Below are 27,968 nucleotides of genomic sequence, written 5' to 3'. Positions count from 1 at the left end.
TATCCTTACAAAACGCAGGCAGTATGGTTTAAATAGACCACATCCATGAACACTGAGCCGCGGTACGCATTTTGTTTTCCAATCCACCCAACAATCCGGCATTGCAGTATCTCCAGGAATGGTGCACTTCCTCATTGATGGAAAACAATGCTGTTCAAAGAAAAGATAAAACAAAAGTAGCGCTTCACTGGCAAACTCTGTATAGTGGCGCTAATGTGTTTGGGTGTTTATAAAATTCATCTGCTGGCTTTGTGAACACTGACTTGCTTTATTTAGTTATTCATTTATTTTTCATTGTTGAACCTTTTATTTCTCTCCCTCCCGAGGCTGTACTTTGGATTAGAATAATGTCAGAGAAAGACATTCGCAGCAAAAGTATTTTTCTTTTTTGGACCCATTTCACAGGGGAGCAAATAAACGAAATGAGGAAAGAGAGGGTGAGAACTGTTTCCTGAAGTCACGGTTTTCAGTGAGGAGGAGCGAGACAGAAAGGGGGAGTAAGAGGAAGAAAGAGAGGGGGGCAGCTGCCAGCGACTGAGCAGAAGTGGACACGGTCCTTGTCTTCTCTGGGCAAGAAGCAAAAGATACCTTTTCCTTTTCTGCCCGCCTCACACGTCCCTAAACGGCCAGGAACGCCGAGCCTTCTATGCAGGACATGGCTATTTCTCCCGTCCTGGAACGCATTATTAAAATTAAGTAGGAGAAAGGGATCCATTGAATTATAGAAGTAGGGGCACACCGTGCCCTGGCGATCCTGCCCACTTCGACCACTGGGTTAACGCTAATTTTAGCAGGGGATAAGTGGGCTTTGTGGAAGATGTTAAATCGTATGAACTTAAACATTGCGTGAAGCAGTGTGTGGATACCTGCGCCCTGTGCCATGTTCCTTACCATTGGCTGCTCCCCTGTTGCGGTGTCTCCAGTGTCTGGCAGGGGGCGCAGTGACAGTTGTATATGGGGATGAAGGCCTTTGTACACCAGATGACGTGCTTCCTGCGGCCGCCTATCATGAACAAGTTCTGGACAAGGGAGTGAGCTTCTGGCTCTGCCTCAGTAATGGACCGTGCGCCGGGGATCGAACCGCGAGCCCCCGTGTTCTGGCGGAATTAGACTGGTCTCTGTGGTCCATGGTGGTTTTTTATAGCAGGGGAGATTATTTGCCTGTTCCAGGACAGGCATACTGTTGCTGTGGACAGAGAAGCATTTAACACCCTGTTTACTAGTGGCTTGATGGTAGTTACCCCAAGCACTAACAGGTTGGGAGAAGAAGGATCTGTGGGAGACCCTGATTTGAGGCTGCGAAGGGCTGCCAGTGCCCCTCCAAGGACATATGGGGGAAACTGTAAAGAGTGGACTCCAGTGCAGTGACTGTACTCGAGTACAATGTGGCCATCAGACCCTCTTTTGACTGAATGCTCAAGGTAAGACCTGGTTCAATGAGTCAAATTTTATTTTTAAAATACTAGGCCAGCTGTTCACACCATCCAACCGATGGTTGTTGATCTCTGGCACAGGCCTCAGGGAACATAACGTTTTTTGCCTCTTTGAAAATGTTCTATGATTTATTCTCTGCTACCTCTATCTTATCTTCAAAATAGAGCTGATTAGCTCTTTTGACCGCGGTATAGTATTTTCTTAGTGCTGTCTTGTATCAGACTTTCCTGTTGGCTCTATAGTCTTTCCGAAACTGTCTTTCCAGAGTCTTACATTGTTTCTTCTTTTCCCTAAGACTATCTGTGAACCAGGTACCTGACAGCTTATTTCTGCAAGGTGCACGTCGAGAGACGGGTGCCAACTTATTGGTCGTATTTCTGATCCAGCAATCTAGCAAGCTGGCATCTTCCTGAGAGAAAGCGGGGGCTCTCTTCCAGAGAATGAGTGAACTCCAATTGCTGGACTCTCTGGAACGCTCTTGACACATAGGGAACTCTGGTTGTCGAATCTTGTGCTTTTAGTAAGACAGGCCAGCTGAACGGGATCAGATAGTGAGCCTTCAAGACTTAAGGGACGGGTTCACCAGTCTGCAGTTTGACATTAGAGAAGATTTGGTCCAGCACATGGCCTGGTTGGTGCGTGCTTGGTGCATGTTGTGTAAGTTCAAGCGATACCATTGTGTCTAACAGTGCAATCACCTTGTTATCTTCTGTTGGATCCATACGTAGATTAAGATCTCCCAGTACCATGAAGAGTGCGTATCTTAGGGCCAGGTGCGCTAGAACATTGCCCAAGGAGTTTAGAAAGGGACATTGCAGGGCCCTGGGGTCTGTAGATTAATACCCCTGCTATGGATTGATGAGGAGACAGAGAGAGACAGAAGCCCAGCGCTTCCACTCCATCTAAGCCTTCAATAGGAATCATCAGGGAGTTATTTTCCCTATATACTATGGCTACCCCTCGTTCCCTTCCGCTGAGGCGGATCTTGTTGAGTATTTTGTAGCCTTTAGAGATATCTGTCGCATTCAAGGGGTTGTAAGTCTCTGACAATCGGAATGTTATCGGCATGTGAGCACAGAACATGAGTCCAGCCAGTCGGGGGTGCCCACACCCTTCTCTCTCATCGTAGTCTAATGGCTCTACGGGTAGCGGTGAGAGTAGTAGGCAGAAGGGGCACCCTTTTCTAGTCAACGTGCCAGATGCAATGGAGGCTTAGATTAATTCGCCCAGTTGAGCCCTAGTGATACGGTCTATGCCCAGCAACCTGATCAGTCGTATAGTGTGCTGTCCGAAGCAGAATCTGGTTAGCACATTTTAAAGTAATTCCCACACCAAGGTGTTGAACACCTATTTAAGTCAAGAGTCAGACAGACAGAACTGTGGATGCTGCTTCCAGCTCTAATGTTGGTATGTTGGAATCCTTGCTGTGCTCTGCACTGGGGCCGGTATCTGCCTCTTTGGCTATGCACCTCATACTGTGGGCGAGGCCCAGCGGTCCCTCACTGAAGAGTGCCTCCATACTCTGCACTAATTTACCTGTCTAGAGGTGTCCACTTCCTCTCAAATGTAAACGTCTATGAGGCTCCTCTTGGAGTGCAGGCTGCACGCTCTGCATGCATGATGTCGCCCTTGACCCTGCATATATGTGAAGAATGAGGCGATTATATCAATTAAGATTCTGTTTCATTAGTAGTTTAATATGCTAATATCGCCAGGTGCAAACGTTACTCAACCAGTACCAATCTGGTGAACGAAGGTCATCAGACGCGGAAAGGACGTGTATTGATACATCCCTCTAGTCTAGGCGGAGCCCTCGCTGCACCTGTGCAAATGAAAAAGACCTGCCAAGATCTGATGGTGGTGAGGAGATGATATGAGAGGTCCTCCTAAGGTTTGGGTTACGTGGACTTCAAAAACATTTGGAGAGGGAGGGGAACATCTCCCTGCCAGTATATACCCTGGAGGGGATTATGCACACCCTTGTCAAATAAGGTGGAAATCACCTATTAAAAATGAGGCCGGTAAGGCTTCTGGGTGGACTCTACTAGGTGACCCTCAGTACTATTTTTGAGGACCTCAACGAATCTGAGTGGGAGGGCGCACTTTGGCCTCACCAGTTGGGCTCACCAAGCAACCACCATGCCCTGCACCCCCTGTGGGTGTGCCAGGGGTTTTCAAAGTCCTAAGACACTGGAAACCAGAAAGGTGGTGAAAACCCTAAAGAGGCCGAGCTCACAAGGAAAATACCTGTAGCACCAAACTGGTGGAAAAAATAATGGACACTTCCAGACTTACAGAAAGTAGCTCATGACGTAGGCCAACCGAGAGCCATACACTACATAACGCGCAAATGTCTTGGCCCTACAGGATCTCCGAAGACACTCAAAAGCCAGGAGAACTGTTATAATTGACTTATGCTATTCCCGTCTCTAGCTGTGTCTTCCCTGCTGCTGAGCTAGGATGAGTATTTGAATGTCTGATGACCTCACAGAATGGTTGAGTGCTTGGCTTGTGTGTGGAGTGTCAGTTGAGAGATGCAGGCTGAGCGGCAGGGAGGCTGATCCTGGTGGGGCTATACTTCTATCTACCTACCTTCATCTAATGAACTTACCTTGTAACTAAGCTTCAATAAATCCAACCTGTTTTATATACCTGACTCATGGACCTTCCATTTCCCACATGAACGCATCAGTGAAAGCTCTTTGTAGGGATAACTACACATTTGACAGCACGTGGCACAATGTGCGCACCATTAACCATGTGCACTGCATTCTGCTGCCTTTTTAATCACTTGGGTAGGCTGTGATCCTTTTAGCATGTATAGAAATACTGACAAGAATATGCAGGGACATTGTAGAAGACCCAGGCACCTCTATTCCTCACCAAACACTTTATCAAATACATGGAATAGATTCTGGTTCACCAGAGTCCATGGGGTACTAAAAGAGGAGCACAGTGTGGGACTGAGGTCCACTTGGTGGGAGTGGGGTGCCTGTAATAAGAGAGTGGCACACAAACTGAAAGAGTGGTGCATGCACTAGAGAAGGAGGTATGTAATAGGACCATGGTGCCTGTCTTGTGAGTGAGTTACCCACAGTGGAAGAGTGGTGCATTCCATAGGAGGAACGTGCAAGCTGTAAGAAAATGGTGACACTGTCTGGGGTACATCAAACTAGTGGTGGCTTTTCTTTTTCAAAATTACTTTCATTTTGTGAGCCCTTTGAAACCTCTAACCCCATCTTCTCGTCACCTCTTCTTCAGCAGGACTGCACTGTGCAGTAGGGAAGCCGCCATCATCTGCAGCTTCCACCCGCTGTGAGCACATTTACCGGGGTTTCTCCGAGTGCCTTCTAACACTCAGCACACGTATGAGTGTCTACACCGAAGAAGAGCTCAACAGCACCCAGAATCTGGACAACATCTGCGCGTAAGTGAATAAGCAGGGCTTGGTCTGGGCTCCAAGCAATAATACAGTGGGAATGGTCTACTAACAATTGTCTCTATTCAGAAGGAGGGCTAAGATGGATATGGTTTGGAAAAGAGGTATGGTCTACATGAAATGATTATGGTATTGACCTAAAATGGGCCTACCCTGTCGTATAAATAGGTTCTATGCAGAGACTTTTTAAGGACCAGACAAAGTGGGCAATTGCAGAGGGCCCCTACCTTCCGAGGGGCCTTCTGGAAAAGTGAGTGGGACAGTCAAAATTCCTGCCCTAATAAGGTTGGCTCAATAAACACATCTTCCTGTTCTAATTTGACAGCTGAGCATGCCTCACAGAAACTTAGGGCCACATTTACTAAGGGGTTTGCACCACAGCAAAGTGACGCAAAGCGACACAAACTCTTCACAGGGTGTGTACATTCAAGTGTAAAAGGTATTTTGTGCAGCAAAGGTGCCCTTTTGTCAGAAAAATAGCACTTTGCTCCACTTTACATCAAAGCAGTGCTACTTGGGTGGATTAGTACAAGCACGTATAATTTTTTAATGCAAAGCCTAATCATTGTGTTCAAAACTAAATCTGACTCTTAGAATGCATGCCCCGCCTACTCAGCCGTAACCCTTGCACTCCTAAGCAGTTGGTGACAATTAACCTCTCTCTCTCTCTACCTCTATGTACCTTCTTCCACTCTAGCTCGGTTCTCTATGTCAGAATTTTCTACATCACCTCTCTCTCTCCTCTCTCTCTCTCTCTCTCTCTCTCTCTCTCTCATTATACCTCACTCTCTCAATATACCTCACTCTACTTCATCTGTCTCTACCTCTCTCTCATGACCATGCCTTTCTCTCTATCACTCTCTATACACACATATACCCACACACACGTATATATGTATATGTGTATATATATATATATGTATATATATATATATATATATATATATATATATATATATATATATATATATATATATATATATATTATTTATTTGTACATAGACATTGGTGTTTGCAATGCTGGCAGGAACGTTATGAAGAGTTATCACAGATTTTGTAATTTTATGCAGTAATGTGTGGTTCTTCCCTTTCGTTTCCCAAAACTAAGTGCATTTCAAGTAGATAAGGGTGTGTAAATTTGATTCTATAAAATGTTGTGAAATCTTTGCTCCCCCGAGAATAATGCCTTTGTCTCTATGTACAACTGAATATGATCGTGCAATACACTTGAAGGCTGTTTACTATGTATATCACCTCGTACTGAAACCCTCCAATCATGTTTTAAATTTTTTGGCACTTGCACTTTAAAAAACCTGTGTCCCTCCCCTAACGCCATGTGATCAAGGCCTCTGAGAAGGCCGAAACGTTATGCTGGTGGCGATTCTAAAAATTTAAATAAAAAATATCTTTTCACCTCAGCCTGGGTCAACTTTCGTTTTTCAACCGACGACACCTGATGACTACGGGTACGCTGGCTGTTTGGAGACGAGTGTGTATCATATATATATATATATATATATATATATATATATATATATATATATATATATATAGGTATATATGTGTGTGTATACATATATATATATTCACTGAAAAAAACATAGGTTTCAGACATATCATAGTTAGGAATTAGCATTTAAAAAAATCCTAGAAATTCACTGAAAAAGCCATGGGTTTTAGGGGTTTTATAGTTAGTTGGACATTTCACTCATGCAAAATCATTGAAATTCCCACGTTATAGTTAGTTGTACCAACTATAACTCGCGCGCCCGCAATCCACTGCTGATGATGTCACTTTTTACATCATTCATGACATGGTCAGTCGGAACTAGGGATGCCTCACACAATAGGCTGGTTTAACGGCTACTGTCATATCACCAGCCAATTGTCTCGTGTCATCATCGGCTTCCTGCTCCTGCGTCAAGCCGGCGCTGCAATGCCTGACGGGTAGCACTAAGTGGTACACTTTTCCGGAGATCTTTTGTTCCTAGCCGTTTGAATCAAACGGCTAGGAACAAAAGATCTCCGGAAAAGTGTAGCACTTAGTGCTACCCGTCAGGCATTGCAGCGACAATTGGCTGGTGATATGACAGTAGCCGTTAAACCAGCCTATTGTGTGAGGCATCCCTAGTTCCGACAAGGGACATCTGCCCCTGACTTTCACAAACAACCACACCTGGAGAGAGGAAGGATTACCACTCTTCTATATTAATATCACTCCTTAGGGGAACTTTGTGCACCTTCTTTGAAAAAAGTGTCTGATGGGACATGCACACTGGACCCCCTTAAATATTGTCCCGTCCCTGTCCCTCCTTGTTGCTTAATGACATGGTCAGTGACATCACTGATGACATCTCACATGACATCACTGATGACATGATGACATCATCCAGTGAATGTGGTTTGCTTCGATATTTAAATAAGTATTATATATATATAGCAATCTGCCTTGAAGACTGAGTGAATGTATAAGTGTCTGAATGGAAGATTTAGTAGCAATGTGATTGACTGTCTAAGTGACGAATTTAAAGTGTCTCACTAAATATATGGGATAGTGATTAAACTGTGTGAATGCCTGTATCACTCGATCTCTTGTTGTGTAAACTACTACATACGTTGGTTACTAGCTATGTGAAAGTCTATATTAGTTATTTATTTATTTATTTATTTATTTAAGTGCTTATATAGCGCAAGACTCGACCCCCGTAGGGGTATCTCCGCGCTTAGTTCACCAAGTGTGCATGAAACAGAGCTTTAGGAAGGCGCATGAGGTTATGCTGTCAAAAACAGGTATGTCTTAAGTGTTTTCCTAAAAATAAGATAATTGGTAGTTTGTCTCAGACCAGGGGAAAGTTTGTTCCAAAGGGTAGGGCCCATGTACGAGAGTGCTCGACCACCCTGCCTTACCTTTCTAACCGGAGGGATCTGTAGCAATAGTTGGCCGCTGGAACGAAGGAAATGTCCAGGGTTGTAGATGTTAAATTTTTCAGCCAAATATTGAGGACCTGAGCCAAACAGGCTTTTATGTATAACACAGCAGATCTTGAACTTAACCCGTTGACGAATGGGCAGCCAATGGAGTTTTTCCAGGAGGGGGCGGGAGGGTGTTTCAGGCGGGACATTTAAGACCAGTCTTGCCGCAGTATTTTGGGCCACTTGCAGTCTGCTGAGCACCTCTTCATTAGCAGATAGGAAGAGGCCATTACAAAAATCTAGCCGGCTGACTACACGGGCCTGGACAAGGGTTTTTCTGAAAATGTCCGACAAGAACGGGAATACGCGCCTTAGAAGTCCAATCACCCGGAAACAGGACCCTGTCACCTGATTCGCATGTTCTTTTAACAGTAGTCCCTGATCCAATCGCACGCCTAGGTTCTTCACTGTCTGTGTAGGGCAAGGGACAGGTCCCAAGTCCAGTGGCCACCAGTCCGGAGACCAGAGGAGAGGAGCCTTCCCAAAGAGCATGACCTCAGTCTTGCCCACATTACATTGTAGGCAGTTGGAGGCCATCCAGTCAGACACCGCCCTCATTCCCTCAGCAAAAGATTGATTAGTTGCAGGAGTGAGGGTCTGGGATGGAAACAGAAGCTGAGTGTCGTCAGCATACGACACTGGAGTGAATCCATGTGCTCTCACAATGTCAGCTAAAGGGGCCACATACAGATTAAATAGTGTAGGGCTTAGGCATGAGCCTTGTGGGACCCCCTTGGTGAGCTCCCTAGAAGTGGAGTGATAGGAGCCCAAGCTGACACTTTGTGAGCGGCCTGAGAGAAAACTCTCAAACCAGGACAGAGCCAAACCTCCTATCCCCACCTTCTGCAGGGGACCAAGAAGAATATCATGTGAAACCGTGTCGAAGGCTGCGGACAGATCCAACAGCACCAGAATCATGGAGCCCCCTCTATCCTGTGCCATCCTGATGTTATCTGTCACAGAGAGGAGCGCTGATTCGGCGCTGTAGTTGGGTCTGAAACCTGATTGTGTGTGGTCAAGCCCTCCTGATGCCTCGATGAAGTTAGACAACTGGGTATTCACATGTTTCTCGGTCAGCTTGCTCAGGTATGGCAGAAGGGAAATTGGGCGGAGGTTGAATAAGTCTGTCCATGGTGAGGCCGAGTTCTTACGAATAGGGTTAACTACAGCTCTTTTCCATTCTTGGGGTACCCGACCTTCCCTAAGAGAGAGGTTTGTTACTGTTTGAATCATAGGGCCAATTAGGTTGCCTAGAGAAGCAACCATTTTGGCAGGCAGGAAATCCAGAGGAGACCCTGTTTTAATATGACTTGTCAAAGAGTTGATATCATCTTGACTAATCTCCGGAAAAACAGTGAATGTGGGTATAGGTATGCCACTATTATGTGAGCTTGATAATGGAGAAGTGCTAGTGGCATTCCCCTTATGGTTAGCTACTTTTATGATTTTTTCCTAGATCAACTCTATTTTGTTTTCAAAGAATAAGGAAATATCATCGCACAGGGATTGAAAGAAATCATCTGGACTCTCGCAGGCTATGGGTTTCACAAAAGTCTGTAGAATCCTGTAGAGTTCTTTAGAGGAGTTGCCCGCCTCTGCCAACTGAGAAGTAAGACAACTCCTCCTAGCCAGCCTAATATTTTTGTGGTATGAGGACAAAGCATCAGCATATTCTTTCCTTCTTTCCTCTGTGTGGTTCTTCCGCCAAACTTTTTCCAATTTCCTATATCCCTGTTTCTCCAACCCAAGTTGTTCAGTGTACCAAATCTCCTGCTTAGATGTGGGATGCTGTTTATGCAGTTTCATAGGGGCCAAAAAGTCAACCGCCTCTAAAAGGGTGGTGTTAAACTTGGATAGAGCAGAATCCACATTGTCCGTAGCTAAAATAGTGGGTTCTATCCACACTTTCTGTAGGTCATCCAGTGTCACCTTATTAATTAGTTAAGTGAGTATTTGTATGGGATAGTGAATGAATGTGTGTGTGGTTGGGTGTGAGGTGTGTGACTGTCCAAAGATGTGTAAATAGTTGATTTAGTAGGTATATGAGGTTAAGACTGTATGTGGAAACAGTTGTTTGAGTGAGTGAATCTCTTTATGGGTGTGGTGATGAGTAAATATATTTCTCAATGATACATGTTCAACAAACTAGAAATATAAAAGGCAGTGTATGTGACAGTTGTTGTATATAAATAAGTATACCTAAGACTCAGTGATTGTATGAGTGACTGTATGGATAACTGTATACTTGTAATAGTGATTTTATAACACACTAAGGGCCCCATTAGGATGTAGGGCGGATCGCCACTGCCATGCGGGCAGTGGTGATCCGCCCGACATCCTTCCCCGCCCTCCACCCTTTTCCCCCCGCCATATTACTATGGCGGGGGGGACCGCGGCGGACGGAAAGACCATCTGCCACCTTTCCGCCCGGTCAGGAGTTGACAGGGGGCAGAAAAGGGTTTTATATGGTGGCGGTGTATGTTAGACTTTGCCATCTATAATAGGGTGAAGGCGGGGACATGCTTTTCCGTGTCCGCAATGCCGTCACGGAAAGGCATGCGGGAATGTCTTGTGGGGGCCCGTTGCGGGCCCCCAGGGACCCTGGGGTGGTGGGGGGTGCACATGGGGGTCACCTTGTAGTGTAGTTCCTATATTCCCAATAGGCTCTGCGTATTGGAATAACATAAACGATAGTTTAGACGTAGGACTGAGGCCAACTAGGTCTCTATTGAATATGTTAGACTTAATTATGAATGCCAGCTAGCTCAGAGGTCACTAGAAACTTTCTCGAGTAAACAAGGAGGTGTTAACTTCCCTGAATCGACAAGAAGGGATTAGTTTCTGACAACCGCATAAACATGACAACTTTGCTCCCTCCAGAATAAGGAGTATATCTCCAGAGTCGCGGAAACAATAGATATCTATTTCACTCAGTCAATCGTGCATACTTAGTTTCACCAGGAGTGCAGAGAAATAGAGAGACGGGCGTTTTCAATAAAAGTGGTTATTTATTGAGCAGTCTTCTTTCTCATGCAAGAGAAGTGAATTGCCACAATTGCAATACTTGTCATAAAGTAAAGTGCGTACAGTAAAAGGAGTATTATGAAATAATACTGTAAAAGCATTTATATGGTTTCTAAGCCATAAGATACTTAAAACGGATAAAATATATACATACACAAAATCATTGACTAAACATACTCAACTGGTGCTTCTAAGATACGCCTACCCCGGTGTACCTAACCTAAGCCTAGTACGTGGGAAGGAGTAAGTGAGCTGCAGTTTAAGTTAAGATAGTTTTTGCCAAGAATCTGAATCAAGAATTCTCTATGGATCTAATCAGCTCCGTACCTTGGTTATAGAATGAAGGAGGTCATGTATCTCTTTCTCAGGACCCGATCTCCCAGTAACCCGCAAGGGTGACTGAAAACACTGGAGCTGGATTTCTCGGCAGGAGAAAAGACAGCGTCTCTCTCAGTGCGTCAATGAGAGGGTCGGCTTCATTCGGCTCTCGTTACAGCTGGGCTTCGGGTAAGTAGATACCCGATCTGCTCCAAACCACCGTGTGTTTGTTAGGGCAGCTGCTGGTATATTTATACCTGGAAGGTGCCGAGTTTGACGTAAGGTTGGACATAAGACGTCACTAAGAACTGGCAGTTCTTTTAGGACTCCAGGAGTTCTTGGACAAATCAAAACAGAAGCAGGGGGAATTCCCGGGCTGCTGGAGGCTTGGTTTGTTGAAAGAATGCGTTGTACTTTCTAGGAGTCTATGGGAGTAGCCTTGCCGTATTTGGACTGCATTGGCTATGACTAAATATGGATATGATTCTTATGCCTTTATAAGGGTATGATTTGTTATAACCACATAAGGGCATAAATCGGGAATATTTAAATAGGGTCCTAGATACGTTCACAACACCCACTCCATGTATAATGTCCATCATTACTAAATACTAAGCAATACTAAACATATAACGATGCATGTGTTTTCCAACCCACCCCAAAATACAAAAATGCATTTGAAATGGTATATACACGAAAAATGAGTATTATACTGTACGTTTTCAAGCAGTGGTACCATTCAGATAATGCATATATGGTACGTTGGCTGAATTATTTGCGAAAATTACATTTATGAAATGGCTCTTTACACAGAAGAGAAGGTCGAGACCATTTCATCACATATTTATACAAGACTGTACATGTGCTAGGGGCTAAGTCAAAATATTGCCTCTAGAGATTCTAAAAATAGAAATTTCTGTTCTCTAAGAATAGTTCTACTTTAAGCAGAGTACCATGTGCCAAAAAAGTAAATATTTTGGAAAGAGAAAAGCATTTAGCTTTCAGGGCAAAAATAGTTCCAAAAGTTTTTTAGGAGTTCTGTTTATCAAAACTGAAGGCCGAATTCAGAGTTCAGGGAACGCTGTGTGCTCATGCTTTCAAAAGTTATTCAAAAATTATTCTCGTTGCTAGGAGAGAACATTAACTCAGATAGGCTGGCAAGGAATTCGTCTACAACAGTAGGTGAAAGTTGGACCAAGTCCGAAAAAGTGAAATAGTGCATATGTGAGACTCATTGCCATCATTGATGTCTGGATCAGCAATGCTCACAGAAGGTTGTACCTGTGTGCCGCTTTCATCTCGTACCTCACCGCCACCTAATCGTAATGGTGAGGTCTCAACGAATGCCGTCATCAGAATAGGTAACCGCTGGGGACAACGCGTTGCATGAGCCGTTACCGAACCAAGCAAAGTATCGATATCCATAGGTACTGCTGATGGTAGTGTAAGACAGACGTCCAACACGTATTCTTCTCTGCATAGCAGGCATCGTAGAACAGGTAAGATGCAATCTTGCCAGATTGGTCTGAATGAAAGAAACCAGGTAGTATTCAGATCTCTTAGCTTTGCCAAGCCGAGGACCTTAGTAATCCTTTATCAGTATCTCATCGCTAGGATCGTTTCTTCCATTGTTGCCTGGGTTTTGCCTGTGACTTGACTTGCCATATCGGATCAGAAGGAACAAATATAAAATTCCTGCTACGAGTCCTAAAAGAAGAGGCAGGCCGCCGAACACAGAGTGCACGAAATTCGGGAAGATGTTCAGGACTGCTTCAAAGGGTGCTAATAGTCCTGAAAAAATTGTCTTAAATACATGTGCGATGCCACTGGTATCAGACATGTTTAAGATTTGACCTAACATTTCTACGAAATGCACGGGGCAATTTGTCGATAATAGTGTATGTATCTCTGCCGCTGACCTTGCAACTTGTAGATCATACGTTTCTCTAGACGAGGTTAAAGGCACAGTTGTCTGTAAAAGAATAGACTTCATTCTGCTTAAAGTATCAATTCGAATAGAAGAGATATTCAGAGAAGGCCATATTGCTGCCTCCTTGTCTGGTTTGCTGTTTGGATACAATACTTGCATACAGCAAATGACCCTGGAAGTAACGCTCACGAGATAGGCTATTCCTGTCACCATGCCATAACAGCTGTGGTCACTTATTATAACGTAGCTGCCGTTGGAAAGCTGTCTGAAAAAAGGCTCTATCTGTGTTGCAGGAGTGCCGTGCAGGTGACATGAAAGGTTATTTGATGAACCTTCGCAGGCTCCATGCAAGTTAATACCTTGACACAGAAGTGTACCGCTTAGTGAATTTTTACAGTTGTTACCACTAAGAAATACCTCTTTTTTCCCTTCACTATAACATCTATGTGTATAAGGTAAATTCCAGGTTGACTTGATGTATCCTTTACCCAACCCTTCATACAGGCCTGCTGGTATATATTTTTGGCAATATTGAAACTGAAAAGTTGTTATCGGAATTGTAATTGTACCATGTATTATCCATTCAATGACAGGTCGTTGTGACATTGTCAATGGTAACTTTTCGAGTTTTTCAATGCTCAGTATCGTATAGTCTGCTCCTTTTTGTGCCAAAGAGATTTGTTTATCTGTAAGGTTAAAGATAGAAAATAATGACGTTTTGTTGATTAGACGCCATGGCACGTAGCCTGAACGGAGATTTTGCAACGTCCAGCCTAACTGTACAATAGAACGTAATTGGGACTGGCCATGTTGTAACATTAGCATATCCTGCTCTATTATATCAATAGCAGATGATACAATGCTGTCCAGTGAATATATTCTGGAGGACAGAGTCGTTAAACCATTGTCCACTACAGACAGTGATTTTTCCAAATTAATACGATCAATTTCTCGTATTTTTTCAGCAATTACAATTTGCATTCCTTTCCAAGCTTCGTTGTAAGCAGCGTATATACCGGCTTATATGAAAAGTTTTTGACGCTGTTTGCGAGGTCCCAAAATGAAATCTCGCAAGTCAGCACCTTCTTTAAGTAAAGTCAAGTGTTGCTTAATTTCAGGCAGTGTGGATTTCTGTAGCCATTCGAGACATAGCTTTCCTACACTGTATGTTGTAACTATCCCTGGATGTTGTCTCTGGGAATATCTTGGGTCTGGCCTGGTCTGTTTGAACCCCTGTGTTTTGTTCAGGAATCTATCTTGACAGTTATTAGTGTCTGTGGGCAAGATCAACCATTTTTTCCAATCAGGATTTGTTCTATTTTGGTGTAAAATGTGGGATACGTCAATCTCCACATCTGTAGTGCTATTACTATCAGGTATTGGCTTTGGAATAGACGGTTTGTTTAAGTCTTTCATCTTGGCTAGGCCAAGACAGGTTGTTTGTTGACTGGCGTCATTCAGGAACAATATCTGTTCTGGGATCATGCAGGCTCTGAATAATGCTTCTAGACCTTGTACCTGCCAGTCTTTTGTACCCCAGATGGTTTTTGTCTTAATGTTGTTTTTCCAAAATTCAAAACCAAATGTAGACATTTTTTCATAAAATTTTTCAGAATAAATCAATTTAGTATTTGTCAACATGTTTTTCATTCCTGTCTTATTTAACATTCTAAAATAAAATGTTTCTGGATCAGTGTTGTTAAACCCTGAGAAGTATGGGAATTTCTCATACAATGTTTTCGAACTGCCTTTTGGCGGTGTTGGACAATGTTCCCATTGATTATAAGTAAAAACATTTTTAGGATTAGCAGATTTATGTAAATAGTGATGACCATAATGATTAAAACAGTACATTTCATCATAATTTGATGAACCTTGTAAATAATCATGTTCTGTAAATTTTGCTGACATTTCTAAATCTGACATCATATTATTAAAATTTTCAAAATCCCAATCATCAGAGAAACTACTTGGTGTCACAAAGTCACTTAATGAAACCTTGAACTGGTGTGGATATTTCAAGAGTTCGATCGGGCCATAGATTTTGTAAACACAAACGATAGTTTAGATGTAGGACTGAGGTCGACTAGGTCTCTATTGAATATGTTAGACTTAATTATGAATGCCAGCTAGCTCAGAGGTCACTAGAAACTTTCTCGAGTAAACAAGGAGGTGTTAACTTCCCTGAATAGACAAGAAGGGATTAGTTTCTGACAATCGCATCAACATGACAACTTTGCTCCCTCCAAAATAAGGAGTATATCTCCAGAGTCGCGGAAACAATAGATAACTATTTCACTCAGTCAATCGTGCATACTTAGTTTCACCAAGAGTGCAGAGAAATAGAGAGACGGGCGTTTTCAATAAAAGTGGTTATTTATTGAGCAGTCTTCTTTCTCATGCGAGAGAAGTAAATTGCCACAATTGCAATACTTGTCATAAAGTAAAGTGCGTACAGTAAAAAGAGTATTATGAAATAATACTGTAAAAGCATTTATATGGTTTCTAAGCCATAAGATACTTAAAACGGATAAAATATATACATACATAAAATCATTGACTAAACGTACTCAACTGGTGCTTCTAAGATACGCCTACCCCGGTGTACCTAACCTAAGCCTAGTACGTGGGAAGGAGTAAGTGAGCTGCAGTTTAAGTTAAGATAGTTTTTGCCAAGAATCTGAATCAAGAATTCTCTATGGATCTAATCAGCTCCGTACCTTGGTTATAGAATGAAGGAGGTCTTGTATCTCTTTCTCAGGACTCGATCTCCCAGTAACCCGTAAGGTTGACTGGAAACACTGGAGCTGGATTTCTCGGCAGGAGAAAAGACAGCGTCTCTCTCAGTGCGTCAATGGGAAGGTCGGCTTCCTTCGGCTCTCGTTACAGCTGAGCTTTGGGTAAGTAGATAGCCGATCTGCTCCAAAACACTGTGTGTTTGTTAGGGCAGCTGCTGGTATATTTATACCTGGAAGTTGCCGAGTTTGACGTAAGGTTGGACATAAGATGTCACTAAGAACTCGCAGTTCTTTTAGGGCTCCAGGAGTTCTTGGACAAATCAAAACAGAAGCAGGGGGAATTCCCGGACTTCTGGAGGCTTGGTTTGTTCAAAGAACGCGTTGTACTTTCTAGGAGTCTATGGGAGTAGCCTTGCCGTATTTGGACTGCATTGGCTATGACTAAATATGGATATGATTCTTATGCCTTTATAAGGGTATGATTTGTTATAACCACATAAGGGCATAAATCGGGAATATTTCAATAGGGTCCTAGATACGTTCACAACAACCTATGGTACCCCCCTGCACTTCACTGTACAACGTGACAAGCACCGCATTGAAGTGCACAATGTGCATTTTTAGCATTGCGGTGGAAATGCGGGAAGCGCCCGCCAGTGTGGCGGGCGCATCCTGATGGCCCCCACGGGACTGCCACCCTTATGGCGGGCGGTCCTGTTTTACGTCGGGACGTCCGCCCGCCATCCTAATGGGCCCCTAAGTATGACTTTCTAACTATATGAATAATTAAAGTGGTGTTTGTGTGTGTAGCTTAGTAAATGTAACCCTTAGAAACTTTTCTGCTGAAAACCACACAATGGATTCCTATGGAAGGAAATACAAGTTACTGTAAGTACGCTTAGAATTACTTTTCAGGGTCAGTGCTGGGCTAAAAGATGCCGCACTGGGTTCTCTCCTGATAACAGATGAGTAAATCAGAATTCGTAGTTCGGATGATTTTACAGGAATATTTGTACAATGGTGAAGGAAGGGGGCGGGGCCTGAGGTGACTTGTGCAAACACGCCCTGTGGCGCGTTTTAAGTTGCAGGATTAAGTGCCCTTGAATCCTGAGGTCCCCTGGGGGCCAACTAGCCCACCAGGTACCTCTAGTATGCGCCAGGGGGCTGCGTTGCAGAGAGGTGTTCTGAGGCCACGCCCCTTTTTACAACACTCTGCAACGCAGCTCCGTGGTGCTTACTAGAGGTACCTGGTGGGCTAGTTGGCCCCCAGGGGACCTCAGGATTCAAGGGCACTTAATCCCGCAACTTAAAAAGCACCACAGGGCGTGTTTGCACACATGTCACCTCAGGCCCTTCACCACTGTGCAAACGCGCCCCGTGGCGCGTTTTAAGTTGGGGGATTAACTCCCCTTCAATCTTGAGGGTCCCTGGGGTGCAACTAGCCCACCAGCTACCTCCAGTAAGCGCCACAGAGCTGCGTTGCAGAGAGGTGTAAAAAGGGGCGTGGCCTCAGAACACCTCTCTGCAACGCAGCCCCCTGGCACATACTGGAGGTATCTGGTGGGCTAGTTGGCCCCCAGGGCTCCCCAGGGACCCCCAGTATTCAAGGGGAATGTGTTCCCCCTCTGCAAACGTACCAGGGGGCGCGTTTGCAGAGTGGTGCAATAAGGGGGCGTGGCCTCTGGCCGTGATCCCTTTTTTTAAAATATTTTGTTTTTGAAGAAGGGGGGCTGTGTAGCCCCCCTTCTTTTAATAAAGTTTGGGCCCTGGGGACCCCATCCCCCAGGGCCTGCCCCCAATTTTTTTTCTTTTTAATTTGGAAGGGGGCCCTGTGGCGCCCCCTCCTGCGGCCATAGTCTGCCCCAGGGACCCCATCCCCCGGGGCATGGGCCCCCATCCCCCGGGGCATGGGCCTTCTTTTTTTATTTTTTTCATTAGGAGGGGGGCTGCCTTGCCCCACTCCTGTGGCCACTTTTGGCCCTGGGGACCTCATCCACCAGGCCAGCCATTTTGTAAAAAATAATTGGGGGGAGGGGGCTCCCGGGCCACTAATAGCCCCGGGGACCCCATCCCCCGGGGCTATTAGTTGGGGACCGTGGGGGGTCCCCAATCCCCCCACGGTCCCAGCCGGCTCCCCGTAACATGCGGGAGCCGGCATTGCTTTTCCATTTGGGGATCAGCTAACATGCTGCTCCCCATATGACCACCTTCCGAAAGGGGTTTAATTTTTGGGATTTGGGGGCCATGGGCTTCGCCTTTTAGTGCGTGATCCAGACCTAGTCCAGTTACCCAGAGTTCTGCGTTTTCATTGTTGCAACTCTTGATACATTTATCGTGGAGGATATTCGTATCGGCTTCACTTAGGCCGTCAATGGTGTCAATGCTAAGACTAGTGTCTTGAGAATGTTTGAGTTGTTTATGGTCGTCGCATTCCTGGTTATTTTTGGCTGTTTTTGTTTTTGTGGCCACTTTTAGGAAGTTGGTGATCAATGCCCGTTTGCTGCTGTTTGGACATGAGTAGTGCCTTGTGGGTGCCGCTGGTATGCCCTTCTTGCCGCCTTCATGAGTGACGGCTGTCTCTGCGACTTTTTTGCTAACAGTTGATTTTACGCTTGAGAATCTGGGGATAACTGAGATACCCTGTGTTACGACTTCCGTCGCATACTGCTTGTCGCTATTTGTTTGCCTCGGCTCCGTAAAGGACATTCCTCCCTGCGCAGTTCCTGATGCTGTGCTGTTGTCCTCCATGACCAATGCCTTGGTGACCTCCGTTTCTGTTTCCAATTCCCTCTCCCCTTCTTTTTTGTTTTTTTTGGGAGTGGATGGTGATTTTTTCTCTTTTAACTCCTCCCCCCTCGTTCTTCTGGACCTCATGGTTGGGTTGTTGCCCGCCCTCCTTGCGACTTTGTGCTGTGGCGAAGATTTTTTTGCTTAAGGCGAAGCTGCAAATTTTTTTTGGGGGGAGAGGGTCGTTTTTATTATTATTTTTTGCAGATTGGTTAAAAATTGTGTTTTCTGTTTGTTTGTTTTATTTTCTGTCAATTTGCTCTCCTTTTTTTGACAGATCTGCTTATCACAGACCAGGAATGTTAGGCTCCTGCTCCTGCCTATGCGTAGCCTGTGGGTAGGGAGGACGTCCACCGGGAAATCAGCAAGGGAGCACGGGAGCGGGGTCTGGAGCCGTCAGCTGTTCGGCGTCCTCTCACTCGCGTCCTCCTGCTTCTGTTCTCCCCCAACTCGCCCAGCTCTCCCAGCTCCGCACTGCTGCCGGGCAGTAACAGAGATGTGGCGTACCTTCCTGCAGTCCTTCGCAGTCCGCCGTCAATGCTCGAGCCGCTGGAACCGCCGGACCGGAGCCACCAAAGTCCACCAAAGTCCACCTCTCTAACCGCTCTTCCGTAGCGGCTTTCTCCCGCTCCTGCTCAGCTCCAGAACGGCTCCCTGACTGTCGGCGGGCAGGCGGGCGGTGAGACAGGAGACCCGGACTGAATTCGCCGCTCGCTCGCTCTCCTAGCAGCGCTTCACTCTCTCGCCCGATTCTGCACAAACTCCGTCAGAGTCAGTGTATTCCCTCTCTCATTTATTTCTCTACCTCACATTTCCCTCACTATCTCACCTGTTCATTACCTACCCCTTTCAATAACCTTTCAATCTACTTCAGCATTACGTCATTACCTTACCTCTCCATCTCCTCTGTTGCCTTTTTCCTCACCTCTCTAAATATGTTACCCATTTCTGGATTCCTGTATTTCTCTGCTTCTTTCCATCTCTTGCTCTCACTCCCTCTCTCTCTCGCACATAAATGCATATTTCTCTCTGGACCTCCTCCTCCATTTCAACTCACCCCCTCCACCATAATAATCTATCTCAATCTCTTTCTTTATTGATTTCTCCACCTCACCATCTATTCTTCTTTTTCTATCTCACAACTATCTTGCTGTATAAACCTCACCTCTATTTCACATATGTCTCTCAGCTTCCACTTTTTGCTCCAACCCACACTTCTCTTTCTACCCTTCACCCCTCTCTCTACCATTCTCTCTTCCCAGCAACTGTTTACTTGACCAGTTTTTCTATACCAGTTCTCGGTTTGCTCTCTGTCTACTGTGCATCTCTGTTTTTCAAGTCTTTCTGCCTAGGGCTACTTTTTTCTGAGTTTATTTCTCTCTAACTCACTTCTTTTTCTACATTACCTCTCTCTCTACCTCACTCCTGTACTCATCTGCCTCTCTCTAAATGTCCTTCTCCCTATCGATATCTCTCTCTACCGCACTCTAAAACCTTACCTATTGATTTGCCTCTCTATCGCTACCTACATCTTCCTCTTTTGACTACTCCGCGTTTTTCTTCTGGCTACCTCAGCTTTCTCTATTTACTTTACTTCTCTCCATACTGAACATATCTTTCTACATGATCTCTATAAGTTTCTCCCTTTACTTCATGTCTATCTCTATAGTTATCTCTTTCATCTTGCCATGTCCCAATTCTCTTACTCAGCAGGGTCACAGGTGACTGTCAAGCCAGAGAAGTGGACACACGTGAAGAGAAGAGGGGAAAGTCAGGGGAAAGACTGGGAGACAGTTTTATAATTTAAATAATGGAATAGTGAAAATCATTTGTGCAGCGCTTTGATTTTCAGAGTTGCAGCAATAACGGCAATAGTGAAGGGTATATATTAGTGATTACAAATATTCGGCCATTAAAGTTGCATATTTCAAGCACGATGGGCGTATGTCTTACTCTAATATTATGTACTAGTCAACTAAACATCTAACAAGTCACCCTTAATATATTTTTTCCCTACACTGAGAGTAACAAGGTGGTTAGACACTGCAGTCTAGATTAACAAAACCTTTGCACAACACAGCGCAGCATCCAAAGTAGCGTCACTACGTTGCATGAGAGGAAGAGAGCAGGAAAGAGCCATATCTACAAAGATAAGGCACTGTCCTGCTCTCTCCCTAGTTCTGGTGCACAATCAGGCTGCTGCCAAGCGCCACACAAGTACCTTTGCACTACAGTGCAAAGGTGTCAGCAGGAGTCTAAGATAGGTTATTACCTGAAGGAGGCCCTTCCAGTACAAAATATTATGCCTAGACAAACCTTTAAACTATTCTCACTTTGGATGTGTGCTTTATAGTGCAGCACACGTAAAAAGGGGAAAAAATAAAAAAAAGTAGTGCTCCTTTTTATGACTGCTTTCAAGTGGTGTTATTTTTTGTCACAAAACCCTGTCTACTATTGTTGATAGACAGAGTTTTGCATCAAAACCAAGCAGGGTTGCATGGGAACACCCATGTACAAAGGAAAATCAAAGGGGATAATGGACAGAGTGTTGATCATTGCAAGCAATCACCCCCAGTCAACTGATCTGGGTTTAATCCATCATCATTCTTTAGCTAACTCCGCTACCCCAGATCAGACATGGCCATATGCAAATCAGTCTGACCCTGTGCCTCATGGGAACAGTCCAGCCCAAACTGCCAAGCCATGTCTTCCCAGGACCGTAAACAAGTATCCTGGGACCGGTTTCTGGCTAATCAGCCGTCATCAGCCAGGCTAGCTTGAATTCCATGGCAAAGTGAGCAAGGGACCCACGTCTGTACATACCAGGCCAACTTAGGGCGAACAAAGCAAAACCAAATGGATGATGGACGGAGTGTTGAACATTGCAAGCACTCACCCCCAGTCAACTGATCTGGGTTTAAACCATCATCATTCTTTAGCTCACGCCACCATCCCAGTTCAGACATGGCCATATGCAAATCAGTGTGCCTTATGGGAACAGTCCAGCCCGAACTGCCAAGCCATGTCTTCCCTGGACCGGAAACAAGCATCCTGGGACCGGTGTCTGGCTAATCAGCCGTCATCAGCCAGGCTAGCTTGAATCCAGTGGCAAAGTGAGCAAGGGACCCACGTCTTGCCCAGACGTGGGTACCTTGCTCACTTTGCCACTGGATTTGAGATAGCCTGGCTGACGAGGGTTATGAACCCGAAACCGGTCCCAGGGTGTTGTTTTTAAAACAGATAAATATAAGGCATTGTCATTTATGATGCTATTAGCTTAAACTCTTGCAAATTCGTGCTATAAAAATAAAATAAAGCATTAGGAGAGAGCGTGCCTTGCCTGCAACAGTAGTGCAAAAGGGGGTGGTGATGGGCGGAGCATCTGAACCAAACAAACACTCACACCCAGTCAAAAGATCTGGGTTTAATCCATCACCATTCTTTAGCCCACTCTGCCACCCCAGTTCAGACATGGCTATATGCAAATCCGTCTGACCCTGTGCCTCATGGGAACAGTCCAGCCCGAACTGCCAAGCCATGCCTTCCCTGGACCGGAAACAAGCTTACGAGGACTATTTTTGGCATTACAGCCTTCTTCAGCCCGGCTTGCTTGAATCCAGTGGCAAAGTGAGCAAGGGACTCACGTCTGAGCATACCCTGCCACACTTATGGCGGCCAAAAGCGGTACAAAAGGGGGTGGTGATGGACGGAGCATCTGAACCAAACAAACACTCACACCCAGTCAAAAGATCTGGGTTTAATCCATCACAGTTCTTTAGCCCACTCTGCCACCCCAGTTCAGACATGGCTATATGCAAATTAGTCTGACCCTGTGCCTCATGGGAACAGTCCAGCCCGAACTGCCAAGCCATGCCTTCCCTGTACCGGAAACAAGCTTCCAAGGACCGGTTTCTGGCATTACAGCCTTCTTCAGCCCGGCTTGCTTGAATCCAGTGGCAAAGTGAGCAAGGGACTCACGTCTGAGCATACCCTGCCACACTTATGGCGGCCAAAAGCGGTACAAAAGGGGGTGGTGATGGACGGAGCATCTGAACCAAACAAACACTCACACCCAGTCAAAAGATCTGGGTTTAATCCATCACTGTTCTTTAGCCCACTCTGCCACCCCAGTTCAGACATGGCTATATGCAAATCAGTCTGACCATGTGCCTCATGGGAACAGTCCAGCCCGAACTGCCAAGTATGCTCCGACGTGAGTCCCTTGCTCACTTTGCCACTGGATTCAAGCAAGCCGGGCTGAAGACGGCTGGAATGCCAGAAACCGGTCCTCGGAAGCTTGTTTCCGGTCCAGGGAAGACATGGCTTGGCAGTTCGGGCTGGACTGTTCCCATGAGGCACAGGGTCATACTGATTTGCATATAGCCATGTCTGAACTGGGGTGGCAGAGTGGGCTAAAGAACGGTGATGGATTAAACCCAGATCTTTTGACTGGGTGTGAGTGTTTGATTGATTCAGATGCTTCGTCCATCACCACCCCCTTTTGTACCGCTTGTGGCCGCCATAAGTGTGGCAGGGTATGCTCAGACGTGAGTCCCTTGCTCACTTTGCCACTGGATTCAAGCAAGCCAGGCTGAAGACGGCTGGAATGCCAGAAACCGGTCCTCGGAAGCTTGTTTCCGGTCCAGGGAAGACATGGCTTGGCAGTTCGGGCTGGACTGTTCCCATGAGGCACAGGGTCAGACTGATTTGCATATAGCCATGTCTGAACTGGGGTGGCAGAGTGGGCTAAAGAACGGTGATGGATTAAACCCAGATCTTTTGACTGGGTGTGAGTGCTTGATTGATTCAGATGCTCCGTCCATCACCACCCCCTTTTGTACCGCTTTTGGCCGCCATAAGTGTGGCAGGGTATGCTCAGACGTGAGTCCCTTGCTCACTTTGCCACTGGATTCAAGCAAGCCGGGCTGTAGACGGCTGGAATGCCAGAAACCGGTCCTCGGAAGCTTGTTTCCGGTCCAGGGAAGACATGGCTTGGCAGTTCGGGCTGGACTGTTCCCATGAGGCACAGGGTCAGACTGATTTGCATATATTCATGTCTGAACTGGGGTGGCAGAGTGGGCTAAAGAACGGTGATGGATTAAACCCAGATCCTTTGACTGGGTGTGAGTGTTTGATTGATTCATATGCTCCGTCCATCACCACCCCCTTTTGTACCACTTGCCTGCAACAGTAGGCAAGACAAAGCTATTTGAGAAAATAGTGCTCGGCGGCTGTAATTAAAGCCTGCCAAGCTACAACTCACAAAGGGGTGTTGCCATGGAATGTTACAAAATGAGACAAGGCGGTACTAAGGAGGGACTACTAAGCCTTTTGACCAATGAACAGCCACAGTTTACAGTGGACATTGACACAAGCCAATGAAAATGTGGGCAGACAGTGGGCAGTGCTTCAAGTCTCCACCTCAATACAGCACGCCTCGCAGAGCAGCGCATTCGCGGCCCAGGCTCAACCTACAAACAAAGATGAATATTAAGCATAAAGGTTCTGCTTACATAATAGTTGATATAATTAACAGAACACAATTGCAAGTAATTCATCATATTAAAAAAAAGAATAGTTGAGGGGGTAGGAGAATGTTAATACAAAATAACATGTTAATATTATAAATATGAGGGCATAGTCCATCAAACGCCCTGAGAGCCTGATGGCTGTGCATTACTGCTGCATGCATTGTTAAAGGATTATACATATTGTGGAAAGAACATTAATACACATTAACATCATGAGTCTTTTTTAAATCAAGGATTTTCTTTATTGTTATTATTTATTGGCTGCATAAAATATCTTATTTATTTCTTACAATGTATTAACATGTTTGCCTCAAGTCAAGACATTACGGATACATGATAGCTTGAGAGAATGTAATTTCTTTACCCTACACTTTTAAACTTTAGCAGGCAACTGTACAAAAGAAGGCTGTGTTCATGTACCAGGCAGGTGGCATCTGTGCACTTCATACAAAAATGAAGTCCTTGGGTACACATTATAATCTTGACTTGAGGATGGCAGCAATATTATTTCCAGTGAGTAAAACACATGATAGAAATAGTTTCAAGGGGACTGTGGTAGGTATACAGGTCAAATACATAATTGGATCCAGAAAAATCAAAGGGAAGACAAAATATATTGGGATTTATAGTAGGGTAGATGGGGTACTTATATCCTTTGAGGCTCTGATAAATAAAATTACATTATAGTGCATAAATTAATAACTGTGTTTATTTATGTTCCTACTTAATATAGTGCTTTATCCTTTTTACACCAGGCCATCCCATTTAGCACACATTTCGAATACTCTGAACTTCCACAAACGTGATAAATCTCCCCTAGCTGGACTCCCCAGTGTATCGAGTTCCCTAACATGTATATCGCCCGCGGCACGCATTGTTCCTGTTTTATTCAGTGGACGGTCTCTGAACAGTGGGGATGATCCCTCTTCCTGCTGCTATACCCCACGTCATTCCATAATGGACTCTCCATCTGCCTCGCAACCTCACGGATTTACTTGGGTATCCTCTCTCTTTCTATACCACTCTCTCCGCATCCATACACATATTCATGCCCGCTAGCCTCATCAGGACGAGGCTGGCTGGTTAACCTACAATCTAGTTGTCTCTATTTGCTATTATGAACTACAGTGCACACAATAACAGCTTAGCCAAGGGGAGGTCAGCTTCTCTTGGGACCAAAGTAGCAAAGTGGGGGTTGCAGTTGTGGTGCTTAGAATAACAATGTGTGTGAATATAGTGCATTGTAGCTAAATGCTCTCCACTTCTTCTCTTGCAGTCACTGGGAGGAGTTCCATGCATGCGGCATGGCAGCCATGTTGGATTGTCGTGTGGAGGTGCAGGCGGTTTGGGACTCCCTGCGGCGGGAATCCACCCGGCTGAGCTTTGAGGGCAACATGTATGAGATGTGCGCCAGCCACACCCAGGACGGCAGACTAGACCGCATGATAGCACCGCCTTCCTCCTCATCATGGCTGCCCCAAGCGGCTCTCCTCCCTTGGACCCTTGTCCTGTGTCTCTTCACCTTCAGAATCGAATGAAGAGTGTCTGAGGTGGCACATTCCAGAGTGACAGTTGGGATAAGGACTCGTATGCACTGTTTTCCTTTGCATTTTAAAATAAAAAAATAATTGTTTAATTTTAGGTAGTGATATCGAGAAAAGGAAACCCCTGCATGGTCCTTTTAAAACCTTTCCTGCATGTCTGAGTATGAAAGCTCATTGTAAAAAATGTTGACGACTTCTGTCCAATGATTTTATACAAGACATACAATTTCTTACCCATTTTCCAGTTCTTCTTTTTTCCCATGTGAACCTTCTTGCATTTCCAATCAGAGATTGTTCCTTTCACCCACTACCTGTTTGACCACATGCTTGCCTATCACAGGGATCTCGCAGTGCTTAATTTGTAAAGAAATAAGTGCCAGGGCTCTCGTCAGGAGGCCTCCGCAGCTTGCACCACATGTTGCCCCTTCCAGAACTGCCAAAGACACTACCTACACAACTACTAATCATCTCATTCCTACAAGCGTGACAACTCAGACTATTTTAGGCTCCCAAAGCTATAAGAAGGGCTTTGGCAGCCCGTAATAGTCAGTTTTAATGTAGATTGAATTATCAATGAACTGTTGTTGCGGTCAACTCTATATTAGCCAGACAGCACCACCTTTTGGCAGACTGTCATGCGCCAGTGCTCACAATTAAGTGCCGGTGCAGAGCACTGGAAACCACCTGCTCAAATTAAGCACTTGGATCTGAAATCCTCTTTTACCTTGAGTCTTTCATCGGAATCTGCAAAGGGAATGTGCCTTAGATTACCAGGCCTTCTGTCCTCTGGAAGCAGCTCTTGGGGCGCATCCCAATACCAGGCCTGCTTTCCTCTGTGACCAACCGCTTTGAGGCTCTTATATGCCAGGCATGCTCTCTCCAGATAACCAGCCTGAGCAAACCTGTAGTCCCTTTAGAGTACCTCTGGTAGTCGTCTCCTGGCACAAGAAAAACAAGGCGGCGCATGCCACCGGGCCTTCATTTAAACGTCCCTGAACACGTGAGGGGTAACAGGCAATCGCTAAAGACTTCGTAAAGGTAACTACTTCAGAACTTCCTGCAATATACTCCACAAAACTCCTCCCGTTTCTAATAATTATCTTGCAATATGTATATAAACCTCCTTCGTTAGTATAAAAAGGTTTTATAATTCTCTTTTACTTAAAAAGTGTAACTTTTCTAAGTTTGTTAAAAAAAGTTTTGTTTTTTACTTTGGCTCTATTAAAGTATTATTATTTTCAATTCATGCAGCAAGTTTTTTCTGCTTCAGGTTTCGAGATATATGTCTGTCTCGTGGGTGACTGATGATGTCACAAGTGTGTTCGTGATGGCGTGTGGGATATTCAGAAATGTGTATCCGCAGGTTTACACTCTCACTTTAGAGCAAATTTACGAATATCAGGAGTTCACAATCCTTTACAAGAGTATTCGAGGAAAACTGCAACAGTCGCCGACTTTCAGTAGTGCTTCTGGAGAAGTTTAGAAAATTCCGAATTATGGGGCATATTACCAACGTTAAGCGATATTTATCGCTAACGATGCTTAGCAACGAATTTTTTAACACTAAGCATCGTCAGAAATTATCGCAGATAAACCTTGCTATTATCAAGGTTTATCGCAAATGCGATTAAAAAACGGCCGCAATCCATGAATATCGCTGAAAAGTCAGCGATATTCATGCATTACCAAGCTAATGCTCTTAGCCATGTTATCCACCTCCCATTGGATAACATGGCTAAGAACTGCTCAGGGCAGGTGTTAGTTTTTGGAGATATTCGCGCTGAGCGCGAATATCTCCAAAAGTTGGTAATAGGAGATAGCGATGTTAGCGACTGTTTCCAGTCGCTAACATCTTGGCACGCCCACTTTGCATGTCATTAGTGATAAATATCACTGACATGCAAAGTGGGGCCCAAGATGGTCGCTATCTCCTACTAGCTGTCGCTAACTGGTGTTAGCGACAGCTAGGTAATAGGGAGATAATTTTATCTCCGGTGTATGTGAAGGGCTTTCCACGCGCACAGCTGTAGAGTGAGTATGATTGTTCAAGTGGAAATGACACCGAATTTGCAGAATTGCACTTTTTTCCTGTGGAGAAATCCTTTCCCATATCCAGAAAGTAATTGTGAGGGTCACAATACCATTGCCACATCTAGGACAGGATTTACTCCTGCCCTTTATAGCAGTAAATGTCTGATCATTTCCAGGGTGAGAAGGGTTGAAAGTCAGTTAGTGAATGCCCCATTACTT

At 44.9% G+C, this 27,968-nt stretch overlaps 1 protein-coding gene across 1 annotated transcript in view; it reads left to right on the top strand.

Annotated features, from left to right (window-relative positions):
* Positions 1–26,960, top strand: part of LOC144753774 (neuritin-like) — a 56,249-nt gene extending 29,289 nt beyond the window's left edge. The window contains exons 2-3 of the mRNA XM_078641350.1: positions 4,699–4,861; positions 25,451–26,960. Of these exons, the coding sequence (XP_078497476.1) occupies positions 4,699–4,861; positions 25,451–25,712 (425 nt within the window). The 3' untranslated portion in view covers positions 25,713–26,960. The remainder of the gene's footprint in view (positions 1–4,698; positions 4,862–25,450) is intronic.
* The last annotated feature ends 1,008 nt before the right edge of the window (positions 26,961–27,968 follow it).

This window comes from Lissotriton helveticus, chromosome 5_1 (genome assembly GCF_964261635.1).
Source record: "Lissotriton helveticus chromosome 5_1, aLisHel1.1, whole genome shotgun sequence".
In the NCBI taxonomy this organism is placed as follows: Eukaryota; Metazoa; Chordata; class Amphibia; order Caudata; family Salamandridae; genus Lissotriton; species Lissotriton helveticus.
Note: the sequence above shows the minus strand (reverse complement) of the source record. Positions and strands in the feature narration are given on the sequence as shown.